Raw genomic sequence first — 21,820 nt, 5'->3', positions numbered from 1 at the left:
GGTGTTACTCTGCATCGCTTCCCAGCGGAGCTAGGTGCGCAATGCCTGGTGCAGCGTGTCACCCAGAGGAGTGACGCGCGCATCAGACACAGGAGACTTGGGCTCACAGAATGCTCGAAAATGATCTCCGGGACGATTTCAAGCGCCTCGTTATTTTACCTTAAGATACCCCACGAGTTGACGCTGATCTTGATAATGGACTCATGATAGACAGACGGACACATTGATCGTCTTGTTTTGCGTGCATTTCGCTCCCGTACAACTCCAGTCCTATCTTGGTGTCTGGTAGTCTTTTGAGGTGATTACTAGGAACGTCGAATTGGTTATAGCAAGCATTCGCTTGTCACATAGTATCTAGTACGTAGTAGTACTATATACGTACCAACCTCCAGAATCGAACCTCGGCATCTTGACTCCCCGCATATTTCCCCGTCTCTGTCTTCATCTCTCGCCAGTTGCTTTTCTTTCCTCACAAGACAACTCCATCACTTGCACGCCCGTCGAGATCCTCAAATCGTTCCTCCTTGTAACAAGGCCACCGGAGTGATCTGAAAACCATAGCCAACATGTCCGGACCCGGCGTCGGCCACGAGTATCCCCCACAAGAAGTGTCATGGCTCAAGCGAGACGTGCTCCTCTTCGCCGTCAGCATCGGCTGCACAGTGGATGAACTACATTTTATCTACGTAAGCGACCCGAACAGAAACGAATAAGACACAGTATTTTTGGCTTGCGCGGAGCGGGAGCGGTGCGCGGAGTGGACATCCTGATTGACCCTGTTTCTTCTTCGTGTAGGAACTGCATCCCAACTTCGCCGTGTTTCCCACCTACTCGATCGTCCTTCGTTAGTCGCCGTGTCCCTGTCCTCCACTTGTGTCAACACGGTTGTCAAGACTAATATTATCTGTGTGGACAGCCTTCAAGAAGACATCGCAAGAAGTGATCGATTTCTACGCCGCCCAAGAGAGCACCTCGATCCCCGGCGTGCCCAAACTCGACTCGAGACGCGTCGTCGACGGCCAGCGGCTGATTCAGTTTCTCAAACCCCTGCCCACGACGTCGGCGGGGCGCCAGTTCGAACTGCGCTCCAAGGTGCTGGGCGTCTATGACAAAGGCAAGCCCGGCACTGTGGTCGAGACCGAACAGACCATCGTCGACAAGGACACGGGCGAGGTCTACACGCGCGCAGTCGGCAGCGGGTTCTTCGTCGGGCAGGGCGGCTGGGGCGGGCCTAAGGGGCCGTCGACTGTCAATTATCCTCCGCCGAAGGGGAGGGAGAATAGTCCTGACAAAGTCGTTGAGACGCAGTTGACGAATGAGAGCGCACATTTATACAGGTGAGGAAGTGCCAGTCTTTTTTTTTTCCTCGGATGGATGGTTTGCTTGTCTGAGAGTAATATGGCTAATCATTTTATGTCCTGTCTGTCAATCAGACTCAACGGCGATTACAATCCTCTACATGCCACTCCCGAACCAGGGGTGAAGATGGGCTTTGGCGGCCCGATCATGCACGGCCTTTTCAGTTGGAACACAGCGGCGCATATTCTGTTGAAGGAGCTGGGCGGCAGCGATCCGGCGAATATGAAGGAGTTCCAGGCTCGGTTTGCCGCGCCGGTCAAGCCGGCTCAGAAGCTGATCACGAAGATCTGGCGCACCGGCGACATCAAGGATGGTTGGGAAGAGGTGAGATTTGTGGTCGAGGTCAATGGCAAGGTGGTGCTCAGCAATGGTCGGGCGTTGATGAAATGTGTCGGGAGCAAGAGCAAGCTTTGAGCGAATGAGTGAGTGAGCGAATGAATAAGTGAGTAAGTGAGTAAGTGAGTGACTGAGACTCTTGACAACGCCAGAAAATTACATGTGGTCGCATCTTGAACGAAACCTGTCTCTTATGTTCTATCGACGATGATGCCTCAGTCTTCCAAAATGTCTTGTAGTTGAGTCCGCCGTTGCACTTTCGCCATGTTCCAAAGCCGGTTCTGGAGCCTGGTGTTATGCGGGAGTTCCCTCAGCCTCGCCTCGCCTCTCTTCATCTCACCTTGGCCGAAGAGCCTTACACTTGCGGAAGGTTGTCAATCTGTGCAGCAAGCTCGGTTCTTTCGCAGAGCAGTTCGTTGGGTTATGGATACAGGCTTTCTTAAACAGAGTTTCCCAGCCAGCTCCTAGCCGTGTAGAGAGGAAGAGAGAGGCGATGTAGATGAGTGTCAGGAAGCAGATACGATTCCGGAAGGGGTTACCATATATTTCGCTTCTCTGCCATGGAATAATAAGACACTGCATATCAAGACCCATAGACAACGAGATAGCATCTATGTAGGTGAGACGTTAATCACGACAAATACTTGTTCACCTAGCACAGAGACCACAGAGTCCACAGAGTAAAATAGCTTCCACGGCTTCTGTGTTCTCTTTTTTTTTTTTGGTGTGTGGAAACGTCACCTCCACCGGAAGAGAGTTTGAGACCACAAGAGTATTGCCTCAGATACTAGAACCTCGGTTCCTCCGTGAATTGAGGCATTTCATCGACGGTATATACTATGTTAGGTAGATATTATATATGATTTATTTTACACAGTCCATCTCATCAATAGATGATCCATATCATCAACGACCCATCACACGGTCTAGTACTATCATCACAGCCCGCCAGACAGACACAACATCCACAGTCGTCTACTAGTATCCAATTAACAAAACCAACACAAGCTACAAACTCCGCTGCTCTGGAAGTCCTAACGTACGTACTAATTTACTTTGTCGTGGGTAAAAGTTTTAATTTAGGTACATACTATGAGGCCGAACCGTTGGGGCTCCGAGATCGCTGGGGTCCGATCGATCGCCGACAGAAGATTTTATCGTTGCGTAACTAGTACGTTACGTCTTGCCTTTCTGACTCCAAGCTGAGAGCAATAGATGAGTAATTGTCAATAAATGTAGCCGGCAACTAACATCCTAGGCATGCTTGCACAGTACATACAATCCAATTCAACTCCCTCTCAAGAAATGCCTAGGTCTTCACCATGTTGGCCCCGTCCGAACCGAAAGATCGTCTTGCAGATTCAGACTCAGACGCGATGATGGAAGCAGCAGCAGAAGCAACAGAGAAGAAAAGATCCAAATGGCTGACAGTCCGCGAAGCCATCTGGGATGGGGAACGGAGTGAAGAGGAGAGGAAATTGGTCCAACGCCTCGATTTGCATGTCATGTCAGTATACCCGTGAGATCTCCAGACCTTCCTTCAAGGGGTGTCTCTGTTTCTTGAAGGTCATTCATTTATTTATCATCTTGTCTGATGTTTTGATATTGATACTGACGAAAAAACAAGGACATGGGCCACCTTCGGCTACTTCATACGGCTGCTCGACTCGGGCAACGTGACCAACGCATACGTGTCCGGGATGAAAGAAGATCTCGGCTTCCACGGCGACCAATATAACCTGCTAACCACGTTCTTTACGTGCGGATACCTGGTCGCCCAGATCCCGTCGCAGTTTTTCCTCACGCGCATCCGGCCGTCCTATTACTTGCCCACGGCCGAGCTGGTGTGGTCGATCATCACGTTCTGTTTCGCCGCGGTGCAGAAGGTCGAGCATGTCTTCGCCTTGCGCTTCTTGGTCGGCATGCTCGAGGCCCCGTTCGCCGTGGGCGTCTTGACTGTCATGGGGAGCTGGTACACGCCGCGCGAGCTGGGCAAACGCATCGCCATCTTCTATTCCGCCAGCTATGCGGCCAGTATGTTCAGCGGGTATCTGCAGGCGGGCATCTATAAGAATATGGACGACCATCTCGGCCTGGCTGGGTGGAGGTGGCTGTTCATTTTCTGTGGTGTCATCTCCTTGCCTGCCGCCTTCTGGGGGTTTTATGCTGTCCCGGATAATCCCTATACCACCAAGGCTCGCTGGATCAGTGCCGGGCAGAGAGTCAAGTACCTGGCTCGCATGGAGGTGTTGGACAGGCGCGGGCCCGTGAGATTGTCGTGGGCCAAGATGAGGAAGATCGTTGCGCATTGGCCTATCTATGTCATGACCTTGACTTTGATGTGAGTCCCGTACAGTACAGGCCCGCCTGGTATCGGCTGGGGACAGGCGGATGGTTATCCATGATTACTGACCTTGGTTGATGTTAAGATTCCATTGTATCGCCACTCAGCCCTTGAATTACTTTTCCGTCTGGTTGAAGTCGTTGAATCGATTTTCCGTCTACCAGATCAACCTCTTCCCTACCGCGGCACAGGCACTGGGGCTTGTCACCACACTGGCGTACAGCTGGATCTCGGATGCGCTGGGAGGGAAGCGATGGCAACTTATGATTCCACCGGCGGTAAGTAGATAAAAAAAGAGCTGAATTGTGCCAGCTCTTTTGTTTTGGCTGAATTCGAGGGCTGACATGGTCAACCAGACCTTCAACTTCATTGGGATGGTCGTGGTCGCTTCTGGACCCGGATACGCTGCTACCTTTTTCGGATACATGATAAATGCGGCGTCGTGGGGATACTGGCCTGTGGTATATGCCTGGGCGAATGAGATCTGCCACGACGACGCAGAAGAGAGGGCCATTGTCATCGGCGTGGCCCAGACATTCGGCCAGGCTTTTATCGCGTGGGTTCCTGGTAAGTTGGCCTTCAAGATCGTCGGTCCGGCCCGAGAAGCAACGTTGTGGAAGCTGATGTTCTGTGCCTGTGCTTGATAGTCGTCATTCTCGATGTGGGAAAATATGCGCCGAGGTTCAAGCTGGGCTTTTGTGTCATGAGCGGCATTAGCGTCTTGCAATTTAGCATGATCTTTGTCTTGAGATATTTCGTCAGACGGGACAAGGCAAGGAAGAAGCAAGAAGCCGACAATTTCGACGTGACCGGCAATCAAATGAGAGGCTCGGATGTTCAAGTCAAGCCGGAGAATGATGGACTCAAATACGATGGCCTCGTCAGGGTGCAGACATCCAGCATAGACTCGGCAGCAGAGAGGTGATCCAGCGAGCAAAGATATACAGTATATTGCACTCTAGAGTTCCGACACCCCTCTTGTGATGGGTTCGATGTTGGGCGAGTCCTTGTGGTTTGCTTTGACGGACCTCGTGGCTGACAACATGATGGAACAGTCAGTCATGATAGTCAGCTATTCGGCCGCCTCAACATTTGGTCGACCTGAGCAGGAACATCTTTGGATATGGTCTCAAGTCGGCAAGTTACATGATGGTCCTGGTCACCGTCTGTCCCAATCGAAGCCGACATCTGCAAGCTAGAAGGGATTGCAGTTCCTTGACAGGTTCATCTGGTAGTACGTTACCAGGACTCGATGAAGACACGAGAAGTCATCAAGATTCGGCGATTGCATTGGACAAGCATCAACAAACTGAAAGAACAGAAGGCGTTTGTCATGAGTCGTCATGCAGTTTCTGCGTCGCTGTGCTAAGGGCGTTTCTTTAGTTTTGCTGGAATGACGAAGACTAACCCTGGTGGCATCCGGCTGATCCTATTCTTCCGGATATGAATGGACCAGATTAGGCCCCGACAGAGGACTCGAAGCACTTGGAGCAGGCCTTTGAGAGGCATTCGAGACCAGCCGATTTAGCAAGAGTGATATGATGGCCAAAACAGTGAGGTGGCTGAGTGGCCCAGTCATGGTTATAGATCTCTTATTGCTGGATGTAAGGGGTGCCCGAGAGAGCAGATATTTACCCATTACCTACCTTCCTTTGCACCGAGTTCCACGGTCATGCCGCGCTGGCAAGGGAAGTATCAACAGTGTGGCAAACTTGTGGTATACATGTAAGTCAGGAGACTGTCGTCTATCCTGTCAAGCTGCCACCAAAGTGTCCGGGTGCAGAGACATTGGCGATGTGCATCCGACACGTCAAACGCGGCTTTCGCATCGTTACACCAGGCTACTGCTGGTGACCAGCACGTGCTTGAGAGTATGAAATGGGCTCCTGAGGCTCCTATAGACCCTGTTGATGGAGAATAGCAGGTATGTGAATCTCACAGTTCGTTCTGCGGTATTTGATTGAGATATCCTGCTTAACCCGCCAGGGGGGACCGGATATAGGACTCTCACGCCACAGGAGGACCAACCGTAGACCTTCTAAACTCTAGACTCTTCTCACCACCAGCGGGGTTAATGAGGAGGTGGCTTTTGCAATCGATCGAATGAATGGAAAGTGGGCTGCGATGGGTTCGAGGGCGTCGCGTATGGCGAATAAACCAGATATGTCAAGTTACACAAGAACCAAACAAGGATTGTGTTAGAGCTCGGTCTGCTTGACGACAGGAGCGTGACAGGGCGTCGACAGCGGTTCGAGGACAGTGGCCTGTTGGGGGAGTACTAGAGGGAGAAGCACAGACAGAAGATCGAGGGTTGATAGTAGAGGTGATCGATCACCCACCCGGACTCGCACCTTCCCTCCATCCATTTGTCGTACTTCGTTCCTGCCTGCATCGAGTCTCTTCCCCTTGCTTCAGGATCATGATGTTGATGACCTGACGGGTGATAGGCCAGCAAGGGGGATGATAGTGGTGTAGCTAACGCTTCAGCTAACGCAGGAACCCCAGGGTAACACGTACAGGCTATGAGCTTTTGCCCACGCTATATGGCGGGAAGTATCTGACTATCCCTCACGTACAGAACTAATAGTTTGCCAGTCCTATTTTCGCCGCCCAACGCAAAGACACCTGTAGGCACCTGTCACAGACCTGTCAGCCCCAGTTTGACATTGGTAAGTCAGGCGTCGGGAGGCGTTCTCTGCGCCATCAAGGAGTTGGCTGTGTCTTTCTGCCAGCGTCGACCACAAGCAGCCAACACTCCTCCCACAAAATCTCAGGGGCTTGACGATCAAGTGTTCGGCCTGGTCGATCTGTACCAAAGCACCAGACGGTGTGGACTGCAACTCCATCAACTTTCAAGACCAGCAAAGCATAACGGTACAGCAGCACCTCGCGAAAAAAGATGTTGGACGGACCCTAAACAGCCCCTAAACGGATGGTGTGCTCGTAGTGAGACCTCCACTGCCCAAGCTCTACGTTTCGCCATCCAAGTCCTGGCCTCTACATCCCTTGGACTGCCGTTGAGAGCACCGCAAGAGACCAGCACCGGGGTTAACTTGAAGATTACCGATTGCTCGATGGCCGCGATGATGAGATAACCTACATCTTGGGTCAATCTTCCGAGCTCACCCCTGTTGCCAATCCATGTTTCGCCAGTCGCGGCTGGATTGGATAGCACCCGCGTCCGAGGGGCAATCCTCGTTCGAAGCAGCTAAAATGCCCACACGCGAGATGGCAAAACGCAATCTCCGCAACAGGAACGAGCGTTGACTCTGACCGCACTAAAGAAACACTCGCGTCTGTCTCTTGTTGTGATGGATCCATATAGCACTCTACAGAGTTATCGCCCTTGTTACCCACCCTCCCTTCGCACGCCAATCGATACAGAAGAAACCCTTGCCTTTTGCGATCCACCTCTCTTTCGGAATGTCCCTCTGGGCTCCTCGTGGGGCGAGGCTGGAATCTTAGTTGGAATGCCGCGCACAGCATAGACGCTTCTGAAGTAAAGGAGATCCCGTCACCACCGGCTGCTTTGGCAATGGCCCGGGTTGGCGATTTCGATATAACACTTTTCTGATCCCGTCGTGGCGCGTGGCTTCTCTTTTCCCCCTCCTTCAGCGCCCGGTCTCCGTGTCTCGACGTTCGTTACCCTGACTCTGCCTCTCCTTTCTCTCTTTTTGTGAGAAGGGACGACAGACGACCATCCAACATGCATTTCCCGGCCTTCGAGAGGTTTTCCGCCCCGGCGAGGATCCAGCGGTTGACTGTTTTCGTCATTATCACCATCCTGCTTTTTGTGTTTTTCCAAGGCTCCCTTTTCCCGGACGTGACAGTACCCAGCTTGCACAAGAATTCGGTATGTGGCGTTCAGCGCCCGGTGTGAATGGAGCACATCAAGCTGATTCTTACTCTAGTATGATTCTGCTCGCTCGGAATATTACCTACAATGGGGCCCCTTCGAACCGATGAATATCCCTGGCTTTGTCAACACAGGCTTGCCGGGCAAGAGGTCTTGCGACACTCTCAAGTACAACTCGACGGTGGGCGTGCAAAAGAGCTTCTTCCTTACCGACGACATCAAGCAGATTGCCATCACGCTTGACTCCCACCCGATCGTCGACTACCCGGACGACATGATGAACGACCCGAACCTGAAAGTGACCGACATTGTGGAGAGAACGTGGGCACGACTGTCGGGCTCGAGTGTGTGGATGCCCGAACACAACGTTTATTTGTCAGTGACGCGAGTCATCTTCTGCCCGAGTCGAACGCGGTCAGTGCCCAAGATGAGTTTTCTTCGAGGCCAACTGTTCAACGCGGATTGGGAACATCTGGACAACTACAACTTGACCTGGGCCGGCAAGCAATTCACTTTCCCCTTGGTCTTCGACATCCCAGCCAATTGGGACCCGGACGGTAGCTTGTACGGACCGGAGGATCCTCGTATTATTCTGGAAGATGGCGTCGACGGCGCCGAGCCGGTCATCATCTTCAACATGATCGGGAAACCATCGGACTGGAAGCGCGCCATGTACATTTTCCGCCCCTTCACCAACTACTCGACCCTCCTGACCATCCGAAACACCGAGCGCCAATGGACGGAGAAAAATTGGGCGCCATTCTTCGTTCCCCAGTACCAGCAGGCGACGCCAAGCAGAGTTCACCTGCCCGGCAGCGAGCCAGTCCGGATTGCAAACGAATACATCCATTTCCTGTACAGCTTCAAACCTTTGAAGATCCTCAAGTGCCATTTGCGTTGCGGAGACTGCGAGATTGTCTACGAGCAAAACATCCCCGAAGGTTTCTTGACCCAACATCACGAAGATGGCGGCAGCCTGCGAGGTGGCACCAACTTTGTTCCGGTTCCTCTTCCAGCCAGCATGCACGTGGACCCGAAGGTGCGGGTATATGCTGCCTTCCCGCGTACCAACATTGAAAGACATTGTGATGGCAGCTTCTACCGACCGGAGTTTGTGGTTATGATCCTGATTGAAGATCAATTCCATCTTGCATTCGCCAGCGAGTCGCTCGATTTCGGCAACGCCATTATCGAGCTAGGTCCGGAAGATGACCGATGTGGCAATGGCCGCATTCTTATTCCCAACAGCATTGCTCAGTGGGACACCAGCGACGGGCAGGATGTCATGAGCGTCACGTTCAGCGTCAACGACGAGACCGTCCAGGTCGCTCGTGTGCAGGGACTGCTCAAATTCGTGCGCAACCTACCTCAATTCAAGACTTTATTGAAGAAGGGTGGTCCGTTGAGGGATGACAATTCGGAATTGATGAATATGTTGACGTCCTGGGTGGGCGACGATGTTCGTGGATGCCTAGTCGAGGCAGCGCTCAACTACACCGAGGCCCAGCAGGAGATCACTCATCCCAAAGAACACAAGGATGAGTTCGACGAGAGCAAGGAATTGCTAAGAAAGATCCATCAAGAGGAGACCGGGGAAGATTTGCCCGAGGTTGTCCCACCCCCAGAGGAGGGTGGAGAAGGAGAGGAGCCAGAGGAAGGAAAGGACCTCCTTGAGCCCATCAATGCCGGTGAAAATGAAGGCATCCCTGACCTCGAGCATCCTGCAGACCAACCAGGTGATTTTACGGGCGATGACGAAGGAGAAGAGAGAAAAAAGGTCGAGGAGCCGGAGCCGGCCCCAATCGACCCTGAGAAGAAACCCAAAAAGGGCAAAACCAGTCTCAAGTCCAAAGTGATAATGGAAGAAAGCTTTTTCGCAGACGAAGGGCAGACTGGGGACGACGACCAGGAGAAAGAAAAGGAGAAAGAGCCGAAACGGGACAACGAGAGTGCCAGCGAAGAGAAGACCCCTGCCAAACGACACCTGGGTCGCTATCGATATCAAAACGGCGGATTTGGAGCTTGAGAGAACGGTACCGGCGTCAGTGACCGAATCAAACCAAATTGCGAAGCAGACGACCGACCTCATTTAGCCACGGCATGCTGTCCCAATCACAGTCCTGGCAGAGCCGATTGGCAGTGGCAGCACATTAGCAGCCATCGAGGTCCTGGGATTTTGCGAGCGTCGCCGATTTCAATCCGTGACGACAGAGCTGCCTGACATGCGTTCCGGGCAGCCTTCTCACCTGGTGGCATGGGAGACAACCGTCCGAGACGTTTCGACTCCTTTATGCCTTCCACCCGCATTTTCTTCTCTTTTGAGTCTGCTTTGAGCGTGTTCTCCCGAGACATCTTTTGTATATTTAACGACCACCCTGTCATGAAACTATAGAGGGAACGAAACTTTTATTGTGGAAGAGTGATCGAGGCAGGGAGAAACTTGAGTTGGCGATAGTTGGCATGGCGGCATCAAAACCCGGGATATCAGATCAGACCCGGAGGCGTTCATCATCTGGGGGCCCTGCTTGTGAAAGGGAGGATTTTCTATCTTGTTGGCGTTGTGTTCACCGGTGGGAAGAGTCTTCATATCTAGAGTGAAAGGCCTTTTCTTGACTCCTTGTTCAATACTTTTCTCACGATTAATGCGAAGCGGGAGTTCATGCGGCGAGGATCAGAGATAGAAAGACCATTTGTACAGAGTCCCAAATATTGCCTTCCCTTGAGACCCAAGACTGTGAATCCATCCATGCCTTGCGCCCACACAATATGGAAGACTGACACTCGCTACCGTGGACTTAGTGGTTGCCGTTCTACTGTCCCGGTCATCAATGACCAGTCCAGGCAAATATGTCAAGTACTATTCATGTGCTGATTTGTCCACAGAACATGTATCCTGAAGTTTCCTTTTCGCTGAAAGGTCAAAGGACGGATCAAGCACTCACTTTCCCGGGCCCTAGTCCCCTCCCAGTCGACCACTTGACCGACCTTGACAGACACGGCCTCCCTTCCAGGATTGAGGTGCCAGCTCTAGTACATAACTTTTGGACTCAGAAAGCCGGGGAGAAGAACCAGAGAGTTTCCAACCCTGTCTTTCCTAAGGAGGGAGCCAAGCAGAACAACAGAATGCTAGGTAGGTATTCTCTTCCCCCGCGAATTCCACTTGTTCACTTCCCGACATTGAATCCCGGGAAAATGGTGGCGTCCTCGGCGTCGCTGGGCGCGCTAGAAAGGTCGTGATGTTGTTGGACGAAGAGCGAAGGGAGAGCGGGTGTGTACAGAGTATCCTGGTCGGTTGTGAGTTTTCCCCAGGCCACCCCTGGCTTCTACTATCCAGGAGGCCATGCATCAGCGGACATAGTCTTCACTCGATTGGACCTGGTGCGCCGTCTGTGCATCATCAGCATGAGGCGAGGAGGGATCTGTGCAGCCAGCTCTGACTCTGAGAGCTCTCTCGGATCGAGTACTCTTTACTCTGTACTCCAGGTACAGTCTCGTCAACCTACCTCTCTTGATGCCATCGCGGTTGTTCCTGTTCCCCAATGCTGGAGCAGAATACGGCTGACCTGGATGAGGCAGTGTCATTTGTTGCTCCTGTCCTTCTGCTGGTCGGTCTGGACAGATCAAAACAGGAGGTAATATTCGGATTGACCATATCCGGGCAGAATGGTCAGCCAGCCAGCCTGCCAGCCAGCCAATGTGCCTGGTGACCGCCCCTCGTCTATGACTATTGCAACTACTGACCATAGGGCGCGCCCCTAGAGAGGAACTATCTACAGTATCTCAAATATCTCCGAAGGCCTAGGGATAAGGGGAGCCTCGGTAAGGCAGCATCTCTCTCTATCTCTGTGTGGCGGGTCTGTGATCCCCCCTCTTTGTCGTTGATCGGTCCGTCACCCCTGGACTCCAGACCGGTCTTGGAATTTCTCACTCCCTCTCTCTCCTCACCCCAGGCTAAGGCCCCGCGTTCGACAGCGGGTCTGGTCTTATCCCCCGGATCTAGGAATCAACCAAACCCAGCCCAACCAACCAAACCAGACCAACCAAACCATCGACCAGGTGCATCATCCGGGGTCAAGGCGGAGGAGAGTTTGGTCGACAGGCTGCTTGCTACACAGCCTATCAAATGTTCAGATGCTCCTTCTTCCGACAACCGTCTCGTGTACTAGCTTCGCCGCGACATGTTGAAGCAGCTAGGTGGAAGGCTCCCTTTTCAGCCGACTTGAACTAAGGTAGTCACTTCGGTCTGGCACTGGCAGTTGTGGCCGGTCGCGTGTGGCAGCCATGCAGTGGACGACTCGGAGTGGCATAAATACTAGTACGGAGAGGCCGCCTTCCTCAGATCCAACTCGTCTCGCTTGACATCCTTCCTGCCTGGCCGACAACGTTTCCCCAGGTTTCGACCCATACTTTCCGAATATGGCTTCCAAAGATCACAGTTTCGAAGAGAGGCAGGTTGATCCTGCTGCGCGTCACTCTCTGCAGGGTTCGGGCATCGACGAGAAAGCAGCCGCCATGCACACCGAGAACGCGCATGAAGCGGCTGCGAGAGGTCATGTGGCCACCGACAAGTGCGTCGATATCTTCTTATCTCATGTCCAGTTGCTGATGGTGGCCCCAGATACGGTCATCCCATCGTCGTCTTCGACCCCAAAGCCGAGGCGAGGCTGCGCATGAAGATCGACCTCTATATTGTGCCCACCGTGGCGCTCCTGTATCTATTTTGTTTCATCGATCGAGCCAATATTGGTAGGTTGATGGTCTAGCCACAATTGTCCTTCCTTCTGTTTCGTGCCATGGTGGCTGACCGCTCGACCACAGGCAATGCCAAACTCGCCGGCTTCGAGAAAGAATTAGGGTTGACAGGATACGACTACAACATTGTTCTTTCGGTCTTCTACGTCTCGTACATCCTTTTCGAGCTTCCGGGTAATGTGGCCTGCAAATACTTCGGCCCTGGCTGGTTCATTCCTGCCGTCTCACTGGGATTCGGCATCTGCTCGCTGGGAACGGCTTTCGTGCACAACATGTCGGCAGCGTGCGGTGTGCGCTTCCTCCTCGGCATCTTCGAGGCTCCCATGCTACCGGGAATCGCGTACTATCTGTCCCGATGGTACCGACGAAGCGAGCTGGCTTTCCGCCTGTCGCTGTACATCGTGATGGCGCCTCTCGCAGGCGCCTTCGGTGGTCTTCTCGCCTCGGCCATCCTCAACCTCGACAGTTTCGGCAGTCTCCACACGTGGCGCATGATCTTTGCCATCGAAGGCATCATCACGTGTGGCCTCTCGGTCGTCGCCTTCTTCACCCTGACCGACCGCCCCGCAACCGCCCGGTGGTTGACTCAAGAGGAGAAGGACCTGGCCATTGCACGGGTCAAGTCCGAGAGAGTCGGCACGACCGAAGTCCTCGACAAGCTGGACGTGCCCAAGATCCTCCGTGGGATCATCAGCCCCCTCACCCTCTCGACCGCGTTCATCTTCCTGCTCGACAATATCACCGTGCAAGGTCTGGCCTTTTTCCTACCCACCATCGTACGAACCATCTACCCGAAAAACTCGGTGGTGTCGCAACAACTGCACACCGTCCCACCGTATGTGGTGGGGGCCTTTTTCACCGTCATGTTCCCGTTCCTGTCGTGGCGCTTCGACCGCCGCAACATCTTCTTCATCATGTCCACGCCGCTGATGATGGTCGGCTACATCATGTTCCTGGCCAGCACGAACGCGCAGGTCCGCTACGGCGCCACCTTCCTCATCGCCGCCGGCGCCTTCTCGTACGGCGCCCTCTGCAACGCCCAGGTCTCGGCCAATGTCGTCTCCGACACCGCCCGCTCCGCCGCCATCGGCACCAACGTCATGTTGGGCAACGTCGGCGGCTTGATCTCGACATGGTCGTTTCTGCCTTTTGATGGGCCGAATTACCATATTGGCAACGGCCTGAACCTGGCCACGTCCTCCACCATTTTGGTCTGCTCTATTCTCTTGCAGCTCTGGATGTATGCCGACAATAAGCGACGAGAGAAGAAGGACGTGGATGCTGAGTTGGATGGGTTGTCGATGAAGCAGGTCCAGGATTTGGATTGGCGGCATCCGGCTTTCAGATGGAAGCCATAAACGGACTGTACAACAGACGGGAGGAATATGTAGGAAAGTGTAGGACTGTGCTGTACTGTGCAACAGATGGCAGGAAAGAGTAGGACTGTGTCTGTACAACAGACGGAAGGAAAGAGTAGGACTGTGCCTGTGGTGTGAGATGGTATTTGGTGGTTAGTGGGTGGTTGCAGGACAGGACAGGGCAGGACAGACTGGGCAGGACAGACTGGGCAGAAATGTTGGTTGGTGTAAATGATCAACCCTGTAAGGTCGCTTAATGTGCTAATCTTCAGGCATGAGACAGTTCGTTTGCCCGCTCACCTCGCCATCAGGTTCAGCTAAGGTCGTTTCTTATCAGGCTGTAATGTCTGTGTTTCCCAGATGAATCATAACCGTGCTGAAACTGGCTTCCGCCTGTTGAGTTCATAGCAGAATGGATTATGGATGTGAGAAACCCCCTTGAACTGCCGACCTACCTCATCGTACCAGGTAGATACCTAGGTCCTTGTTGGTCCTTGATGGTGAGTTTGTCGACAGTGGCTGCCACGCCATAGCCATTATTACCGAGCAGGACTCCATAGATCGTCGACAGATGCTGCTGTTGACAGTTTTGATGAATGGTTGAAGAAGAAGCATATCCTCAAGAGGATGTGAAGTTGGAGCATTATATACTACAGCCCGAAATTAGTGACAAAGGATTAGGGGACTAACCCCGTTCAGTAAGGCGATGTGCTAGTGGTGAACCACCCCTATTGTGACCGATTCTGATGCTCTCTATTCTTCATCTGAAGCGTGTGTTGTAGCACGCATGGTATCAAGCTCGCCATCACTTCTACTGCCGCCTTGTCAAGAAGTTGTGCTCCGTCAAGATGCAGCTCCTGAGTGACTGCCGTCGGACTGTCCTCTGTGGTCTTGCTGTGCTCTGCCTGGTCAATTTGTCTCTAGCATCTCTGGGCGACCGGCTCCCAGATTTTCGCGAGTGTGTCAAGGTACGCAATGCGCCTCAGTCTCAGCCTCGCCAGCAGCGACTCGCATTTCTGACAGGGCCTTGCTGATGATTGCTCGCGCCAGGTTTGCATCGAGGAGAACTGTGATACCGGACGAGGGACACTACGTGAGCACTGTGGCCCCCTTATGTTCTTGTTCTTGTTCGTGAGAGAGACCGTCCAAGCTGACCCGTCCTCGATCAAGCTCTCCATCTTCGACTTCTTCTCTGGAACTGTCCGTCGGAATGCGATTACACGTGCCAACATGTCATCACCGACCGACGCAAGGCTCGCGATCCCCCGATGATCGAACCGGTGGTGCAATACCACGGGAAATGGCCGTTCCATCGGTTCCTGGGCATCCAAGAGCCCTTCTCTGTTCTCTTCTCGCTGCTGAACTTCCTGGCGCACCGAGAAGGCATGGCGCGGCTCCGCGAGAAGATCCCGGCCCAATATCCGCTGCGACCGTACTACCTGGGGTTCGGGTATTTCGGGCTGGCCAGCTGGATCTTCAGCATGCTCTTCCACACGCGCGACTTCAACGTCACGGAGAAACTGGACTACTTCGCCGCCGGGGCCAGCGTGCTCTACGGGCTCTACTACGCGCCGATCCGCATCTTCCGGCTCGACCAGGCCGACGCCACCAAAAAGAGCATTCTGCGGGTCTGGACGGTGTTTTGCCTCTTGCTGTACCTCGCCCACATCACGTACCTGACCGCTTGGAGTTGGGATTACACGTACAACATGGCGGCCAACGTCGTGGTCGGCCTCGTCCAGAATGTCCTGTGGTCCTGGTTCAGTTTGTCGCGGTACCGCCAGCTTCACAAGTCGTGGACCGTCTGGCCTGGTATGATTGTTGCGTGGATCGCCCTGGCGATGAGTCTGGAGCTGTTTGATTTCCCGCCCGTCGGGGGTATGATTGACGCCCACAGTCTGTGGCATTTGGGGACGGTGGTCCCGACGGTGTGGTGGTATAGGTAAGAAGAGAAACCCCTGTTACCTGAATATTGTGACTGATTGACTGATTGACCGACTGACTTGTTACACGTGGCAGCTTTCTTATCAAGGATGCTCAAGAAGACCTGGCCAGTCAACGGCTGAAAGCTTGACGGTTTGGCACCACGAGGGGCCCAGGGAGAGGGAGACTCGGATGACCATGAACCATGGGTCTGTGCAATCAACCCTTCAGAAAAGCATGTCAGTTTTAGTATTGTGTATATATAGAGCTACCAGATGGATATACTGCGGCAATGTATATTGGTGTCTCATGGAAAGGGTGCAGATGTGACATATGAGGTTATACTTGTATGGACAAGGGATGAGCAGAGAGACGAAAGAAACAGTAGAGACAGTCATAGACACCTACGATGTACGCCCCTTCATCGCCTCTTTGTACGCGCCTAAGGAGCCTCAGGTTGGTAACCACTCCAAGCCTCTGGGGTACAAATTGTTACATATTATTGAGCACTTGAACAAGCATCATCAGCCTCCCCACGCGCCGAGACTTAGAGGGTCGCTGCTAGTCAGGCACACCTCCTTAGCCCCCCTCAACCCTTAGCCCTTAGCCCTTAGCCCTTAGCCCTTAGCCGTCTTAAGCCTACCTCCTAGCCTTGAGCCCCTCTAGCCGCCCTCTTACATCCTCTAGCATCCTGTTGACCCCTCTAGTTCCCCTGTCCGGAGAATTTCCTCTGTCAATAATGGCGCTCAGGCACTGGAACTGCAGTGCTCAACACCTTAACCAACCAATACCAAATAGGCCTCCTAGGGATCCCTAGCCTCAGACTGGCACTGCCGCTCGCCAGGACGCGGGAGTCTCGATCAGCCGCACTACTAGTTCTGTCTCTCGTTAGGCGTTAGACATCAGGCGGAGGCGGTTGTTGGGTTTAAGTATAGCTTGCACCCAAACTAACAGACTAGCAGACTAACAAAGCAACGATCGAACTCTGCCCTCTCCCTCTTACGCATTCGCTTTCGCAGATCACGGAATCTGTCATATTTCACTACTCTGTACTGGGGGATACATTCTCACTCCACTTCTCTTGTCTCTATCTCACTGACTTCTACACATCTCAGTGGCAGTGGAGGGAGTGAGCCAGCAAGACAAAGACGCCCGTGTGACCAGCGTCGCTCTGTCGACCGCCCATCATGTCCTTCTCCAACCCTCGAGAATCCGTCTTCAACCAGCCCAAGCCGGTGGTCCATCTACCCTCTGATCTGCTGGCTGCCATCACCAAAGGAGTCGAGCCCTACCCCATTCCTGAGAGAAAGAAATACCAATATGGCACTGCAGGAGTAAGTTGCTGGCTCTCGTAACGCAGCCGATCCGCTCTGACCAGATTGTCTACACAGTTCCGAATGAAAGCGTATGTCTCTGCCTCCCCATCGATACCACGAGTTGGGCCGGCTCTCTCCGCCCTACAAAGTGAAAGCCCTGGAACACTGACAGAAGAGTTGGAATTAGCAATGCTGGGCTGGATCATGTCATATACACCGTTGGACTCATTGCGGCCGCCCGTTCCAAAAAGCGCAATGCGACCATCGGAGTCATGATCACAGCCAGTCACAACCCGGCCGACGACAATGGTGTCAAGTTGGTAGATCCTATGGTATGTCTCCATCTAGAGTGAAGTCAACAAGGCTGACAATCGCATGCAGGGTGACATGCTCGAGGTACGGCATTGCATCGCACGCTTCCTTCCCATCAAGTGACTGACAAGGACACAGCAATCGTGGGAAGGGCTGGCAACCACGTTGGCCAACACGCCCAATGACAAATTGGCGAAAGCATATGAGGATCTCGTCAATGAGACGTTGGTCGACGAGATTCGTCAACTGCATGAGCGGCCGGCCAAGGTCGTGTTTGCTCGTGATACTCGTGCCTCGGGACCATACCTGGTGACGGCGTTGAAGGCGGCCCTGGACGCTGTCAATGTCGAATACACCGACTACGGTCTGTTGACGACTCCTCAACTGCATTATATGGTTCGCTGCATCAACACCCTCAATTCGCCGTATGCTTTCGGAGAGCCGTCCGAAAAGGGGTACTATGAGAAGATGGCCCACGCATTCAAGACCATCATGCATGGTCGGACAATCCAAGGACATATCACGGTGGACTGTGCCAACGGTGTCGGAGCGCCCAAACTGAAAGAATTGATCAAATACCTTCCCAGTGGCAAAGAAGGCGGAATCGACATCAAGGTGGTGAACGATGATGTCGTCAGACCCGAAGCACTCAACCTGGAGGTGAGAATATTGATTGAAGAGAAAGGGAAGTTGTGCTGATTGATTCCAGTGTGGTGCAGATTATGTCAAGACCAAACAGCGAGCTCCTCCCAACTTCAACGCTCAGCCAGGTGATCGGTGCTGCTCTCTGGACGGCGACGCTGACCGTCTGGTGTACTACTACACGGATGAGTCCAAGACCTTCCATCTTCTGGATGGAGACCGTATCGCCACCCTGGGGGCCGTCTTCCTGGCTGATATGACCCGAGTCGCGGGCGTTGATCAGAAACTCAAGATCGGGATCGTCCAGACAGCCTACGCCAATGGAGCGGCGACCGAGTATGTCGAGAAGGTTCTGAAGCTCCCCGTGACCATTACTCCGACCGGAGTCAAACATCTTCACCACGCGGCTGCCCGATACGACATCGGAGTCTATTTCGAAGCCAATGGTCACGGGACCGTCCTCTTCTCCGACAACGCCATCAAAGCCATCAAGGAGGCGGTGCCCAAATCTCCCGGCCAGAAACATGCGCTTGAGTCTCTCTGTGCCTGTATTGACCTGATCAATCAAGCCGTGGGCGATGCCATCTCCGACATGCTGTTTGCCGAGGTGGTGCTGGCTCACAAGTCGTGGACGTTGGAAAACTGGCGCAACACCTACATTGACCTTCCCAACCGGCTGGTCGCAGTGGCGGTGAATGATCGATCGATCTTCAAAGCGACCGACGCTGAGAGACGGCTCGAATCCCCCAAGGGTGCTCAAGAAGAAATCGACCGTTGTTGTCAGATGTACGTCAAAGGCCGTGCGTTCGCGCGAGCGTCTGGCACCGAAGATGTCGTTCGCGTCTATGCCGAAGCACATTCCAAGACCGAGGCCGAGAAGCTGGCGGCTCAGGTGGCCGAAGTGATCAAAAAATACGGTTCAGCGTGAGAGGCCGACACCAAACTCACTGCACACGACGACACAGAATGATGACCACAATTGGCCGACTTCGATGACCCAGAGATGGGAGCTTATGGGAACGGTGTTCTTTCAGCATACCCAGGGTATTGAGGATGTATTTTTGTGGCTGTGGCCCGGCTCGAGACATCCAGAATAGCGTTTGGACAGCATGGCATAGCGATGGGCGTAGGGAATGGATGGAACCCCACGGAGTTGAATGATGGGAGCAGGGACCAATGCAGGATGGTTTTCAATTTTCAGTTCTCAGATACCAGGAATCCAAAAGTGCTGTTTTGCTGTCTGTTTCGACCTCAACTCATGGTGACTGTGGTGGTTCCCTCGCGTCGATTACTTAAGCATCTCTTCTTTGATAAGCAAGCAGGTGTCACAACGAGGCTGCTTGCTGCTTTGATACGCCGACCTTATACCATCAGTATACATCCTCATCCCCCACCACAGGAAAGAAAGAATCCACTCTCTAATGTCGATCTGAATTATACGGAACTTCTCAGGCAGCCGTGATATTTGGACAGCATCATCTGCGAGCGCAAAGAAATAAAAAATCAGTCGTTCCAACAGCCCTGGTACTCTACGTACCATACCATCCATACCATATATCGCATCAGCAACTGATCCTTGTTCGAGAGGATGAAATTGGAGAATATCATTCTTCCTGGACGAGACGTTTGGTCTCGCTGGGATGTGGACGTCGAAGCGGGCAGAATCACCTCCATCAACCCGTCGACAAGCTCATCCTCATCCTCGTCCTCGTTCTCATCGTCCACTCCGGCATCTCTTCTCCTCCCATCGCTCTGCCATCCACATATCCACCTCGACAAAGCGTATCTATTGACCAGCAACAACCAACACCATCCAACATACCCGCAGTCAGCTTCAGCTTCTGACCCAGCCTCAGCCTCACACTCAATTTCGAACTCAGCCTCAGCCTCTACGACCAACTCCAAGTCCACGAATGCCCAATATCCAAACTACAGCGACCTAACCCCCCAAACCGGCTCCTTCCACGAAGCCCTCTCATCCACATCCCTCGCCAAACACCGCTACACCCCAACCGACCTGTACCTACGCGGATCGCAACTCCTAGCAACATCCGCACTGCAGGGCGTCACATCATGCCGGGCCTTTGTCGAACTCGACCACGTCACGGGCCTAGCGTGTCTCGAGACCGCGGTGGCGCTGAAACACGCATTCCGCACCACGCTGCGCGTCCAGATCTGCGCGTTTGCCCAGGACCCGATCTTCAGCACGGCGCACGGCGAGGAGAACCGGCGGATTCTCGTGGCCGGGCTGGACCGGTACAGAGCCGAAATCGAAGTCCTAGGTACGACGCCCTATGTTGAGCAAACCGCCGAGGCGAGTCTGCGCAATATTCGCTGGGCGATCGATACGGCTTTGGAGCGTTCGCTGCATTTGGATTTCCATCTCGATTATAATCTGGACGTGGGGCGGGCGGTGATGGTTTGGGATGTGCTTCGGTTGTTGAGGGAGGCTGGGTGGAAGAAGGAGGAGAGGAGGGCGCAAACGGACAGAAGAAGAGGAAGAGATGGAAAAACGGTCGTCTTGGGTCATTGCTCGCGGTTGACGCTGTGTAGTGAGGGTGAGATGGTGGAGTTGGCGAAGGAAATTAAAGAGTCGGGCCTGCCGGTTGCGTTGGTCGGGTTGCCGACCAGTGATTTGTTTATGATGGGGCGGCCGGTGCAGTTGGAAGGTCAAGGTCAAGGTCAAGGTCAGGGTAAGCCTCGTCTTTCAGATCCAGCTTCAGCTTCAGCTCCAGCTCCAGCTCCAGCTCCAGCTCCGTCAATATCTCACGGTTCAGCGGCAGAAGCAGAGACAGAAGCACAACCACAACCACAAATACAACCCCCCTCCCCCATCACCAGCAATGCACACCGTCCGCGCGGAACCCTACAGATTGTAGACATGATCCGCCATCTAGGTCTGTCCGCCTGTCTGTCCGTCAACAACGTCGGCAACGCATTCACGCCCTGGGGCACAGGAGACCCCCTAAGTCTGGCGTCTTTGGGCGTGGGTATCTACCAGGCCGGCACGGACGACGATGCGAAGATTCTTTATGAATGCGTCAGTTCACGGGCGAGGGAGGCGATAGGGCTCGAAATGGAGAGAGATACGAAAAGTCAACCAGAAGATATGTCCGAAGTTGAAAGGGATCAGAAAGAGCTGGAAGTTGACGCCAAAACCGAAGCTGATGGAGGACTGTCTGGGACTGTGGCCGAGACTGGGACGGATACTGGAACCGAGATTCGGACAGATACAGAGGATAAAACGAATACTGAGACTCGAACGAACACGAATACTAATACTCAAACGAAGACCGAAACGAATACTCATACCCATACTGATCTTGATACCGATACTCTGATACTCGAAGAAGGTCATCACGGCCCATTCCTCCTCATCCGCAATGAAGAGTGGGTTGGCTGTCCTGGCCACTTGGGCATCAAAGTCCCGGCTCGTCAGCGCGTCAGTGTCAGGGATGTGGTGTGGGATGTGCCTGATGTTGCGCTTAGGCGGGTCATATATTGAGGGAGCCATGCTGGGGACTCGGTGTGGACATGAGATGTTGAGGAGGATGAGATGAGGAGGATGAGATGAGGAGGATGAGATGAGGAGGATGAGATGAGGAGGATGAGATGAGGAGGA

At 53.4% G+C, this 21,820-nt stretch overlaps 7 protein-coding genes across 7 annotated transcripts; all 7 read left to right on the top strand.

Moving 5' to 3' along the window:
• Nucleotides 1-566: 566 nt before the first annotated feature.
• Nucleotides 567-1,773, top strand: A1O1_04985 (uncharacterized protein; the record flags this gene model as incomplete). Its single annotated transcript, XM_007725874.1, has 4 exons — nucleotides 567-686; nucleotides 796-844; nucleotides 917-1,337; nucleotides 1,434-1,773. 4 exons carry the CDS (start codon nucleotides 567-569, stop codon nucleotides 1,771-1,773), a joined length of 930 nt encoding a protein of 309 aa, XP_007724064.1.
• A 1,244-nt stretch (nucleotides 1,774-3,017) lies between these two features.
• Nucleotides 3,018-4,964, top strand: A1O1_04984 (uncharacterized protein; the record flags this gene model as incomplete). Its single annotated transcript, XM_007725873.1, has 5 exons — nucleotides 3,018-3,202; nucleotides 3,323-4,036; nucleotides 4,125-4,317; nucleotides 4,396-4,606; nucleotides 4,687-4,964. The coding sequence occupies 5 exons, from the start codon at nucleotides 3,018-3,020 to the stop codon at nucleotides 4,962-4,964; spliced, it is 1,581 nt and encodes a 526-aa protein (XP_007724063.1).
• A 2,781-nt stretch (nucleotides 4,965-7,745) lies between these two features.
• A1O1_04983 (uncharacterized protein) lies at nucleotides 7,746-9,921 on the top strand (the record flags this gene model as incomplete). Its single annotated transcript, XM_007725872.1, has 2 exons — nucleotides 7,746-7,892; nucleotides 7,951-9,921. 2 exons carry the CDS (start codon nucleotides 7,746-7,748, stop codon nucleotides 9,919-9,921), a joined length of 2,118 nt encoding a protein of 705 aa, XP_007724062.1.
• Nucleotides 9,922-12,311: 2,390 nt separating this feature from the next.
• A1O1_04982 (uncharacterized protein) lies at nucleotides 12,312-14,005 on the top strand (the record flags this gene model as incomplete). The annotated part of the gene is made up of 3 exons (XM_007725871.1): nucleotides 12,312-12,463; nucleotides 12,514-12,641; nucleotides 12,714-14,005. 3 exons carry the CDS (start codon nucleotides 12,312-12,314, stop codon nucleotides 14,003-14,005), a joined length of 1,572 nt encoding a protein of 523 aa, XP_007724061.1.
• A 1,268-nt stretch (nucleotides 14,006-15,273) lies between these two features.
• On the top strand, nucleotides 15,274-16,079 carry A1O1_04981 (uncharacterized protein; the record flags this gene model as incomplete). Its single annotated transcript, XM_007725870.1, has 2 exons — nucleotides 15,274-15,947; nucleotides 16,025-16,079. The coding sequence occupies 2 exons, from the start codon at nucleotides 15,274-15,276 to the stop codon at nucleotides 16,077-16,079; spliced, it is 729 nt and encodes a 242-aa protein (XP_007724060.1).
• Nucleotides 16,080-17,115: 1,036 nt separating this feature from the next.
• A1O1_04980 (phosphoacetylglucosamine mutase) lies at nucleotides 17,116-19,126 on the top strand (the record flags this gene model as incomplete). The annotated part of the gene is made up of 6 exons (XM_007725869.1): nucleotides 17,116-17,262; nucleotides 17,320-17,333; nucleotides 17,432-17,576; nucleotides 17,626-17,640; nucleotides 17,695-18,216; nucleotides 18,266-19,126. The coding sequence occupies 6 exons, from the start codon at nucleotides 17,116-17,118 to the stop codon at nucleotides 19,124-19,126; spliced, it is 1,704 nt and encodes a 567-aa protein (XP_007724059.1).
• Nucleotides 19,127-19,786: 660 nt separating this feature from the next.
• Nucleotides 19,787-21,703, top strand: A1O1_04979 (uncharacterized protein; the record flags this gene model as incomplete). Its single annotated transcript, XM_007725868.1, has 4 exons — nucleotides 19,787-20,025; nucleotides 20,134-20,867; nucleotides 20,994-21,316; nucleotides 21,455-21,703. The coding sequence occupies 4 exons, from the start codon at nucleotides 19,787-19,789 to the stop codon at nucleotides 21,701-21,703; spliced, it is 1,545 nt and encodes a 514-aa protein (XP_007724058.1).
• Nucleotides 21,704-21,820: the final 117 nt, after the last annotated feature.

This window comes from Capronia coronata (genome assembly GCF_000585585.1).
Source record: "Capronia coronata CBS 617.96 chromosome Unknown acBCG-supercont1.4, whole genome shotgun sequence".
Lineage (NCBI taxonomy): Eukaryota > Fungi > Ascomycota > Eurotiomycetes > Chaetothyriales > Herpotrichiellaceae > Capronia > Capronia coronata.
The sequence above is the reverse complement of the archived record's forward strand: the minus strand, read 5'-3'. Positions and strand labels throughout refer to the sequence as shown.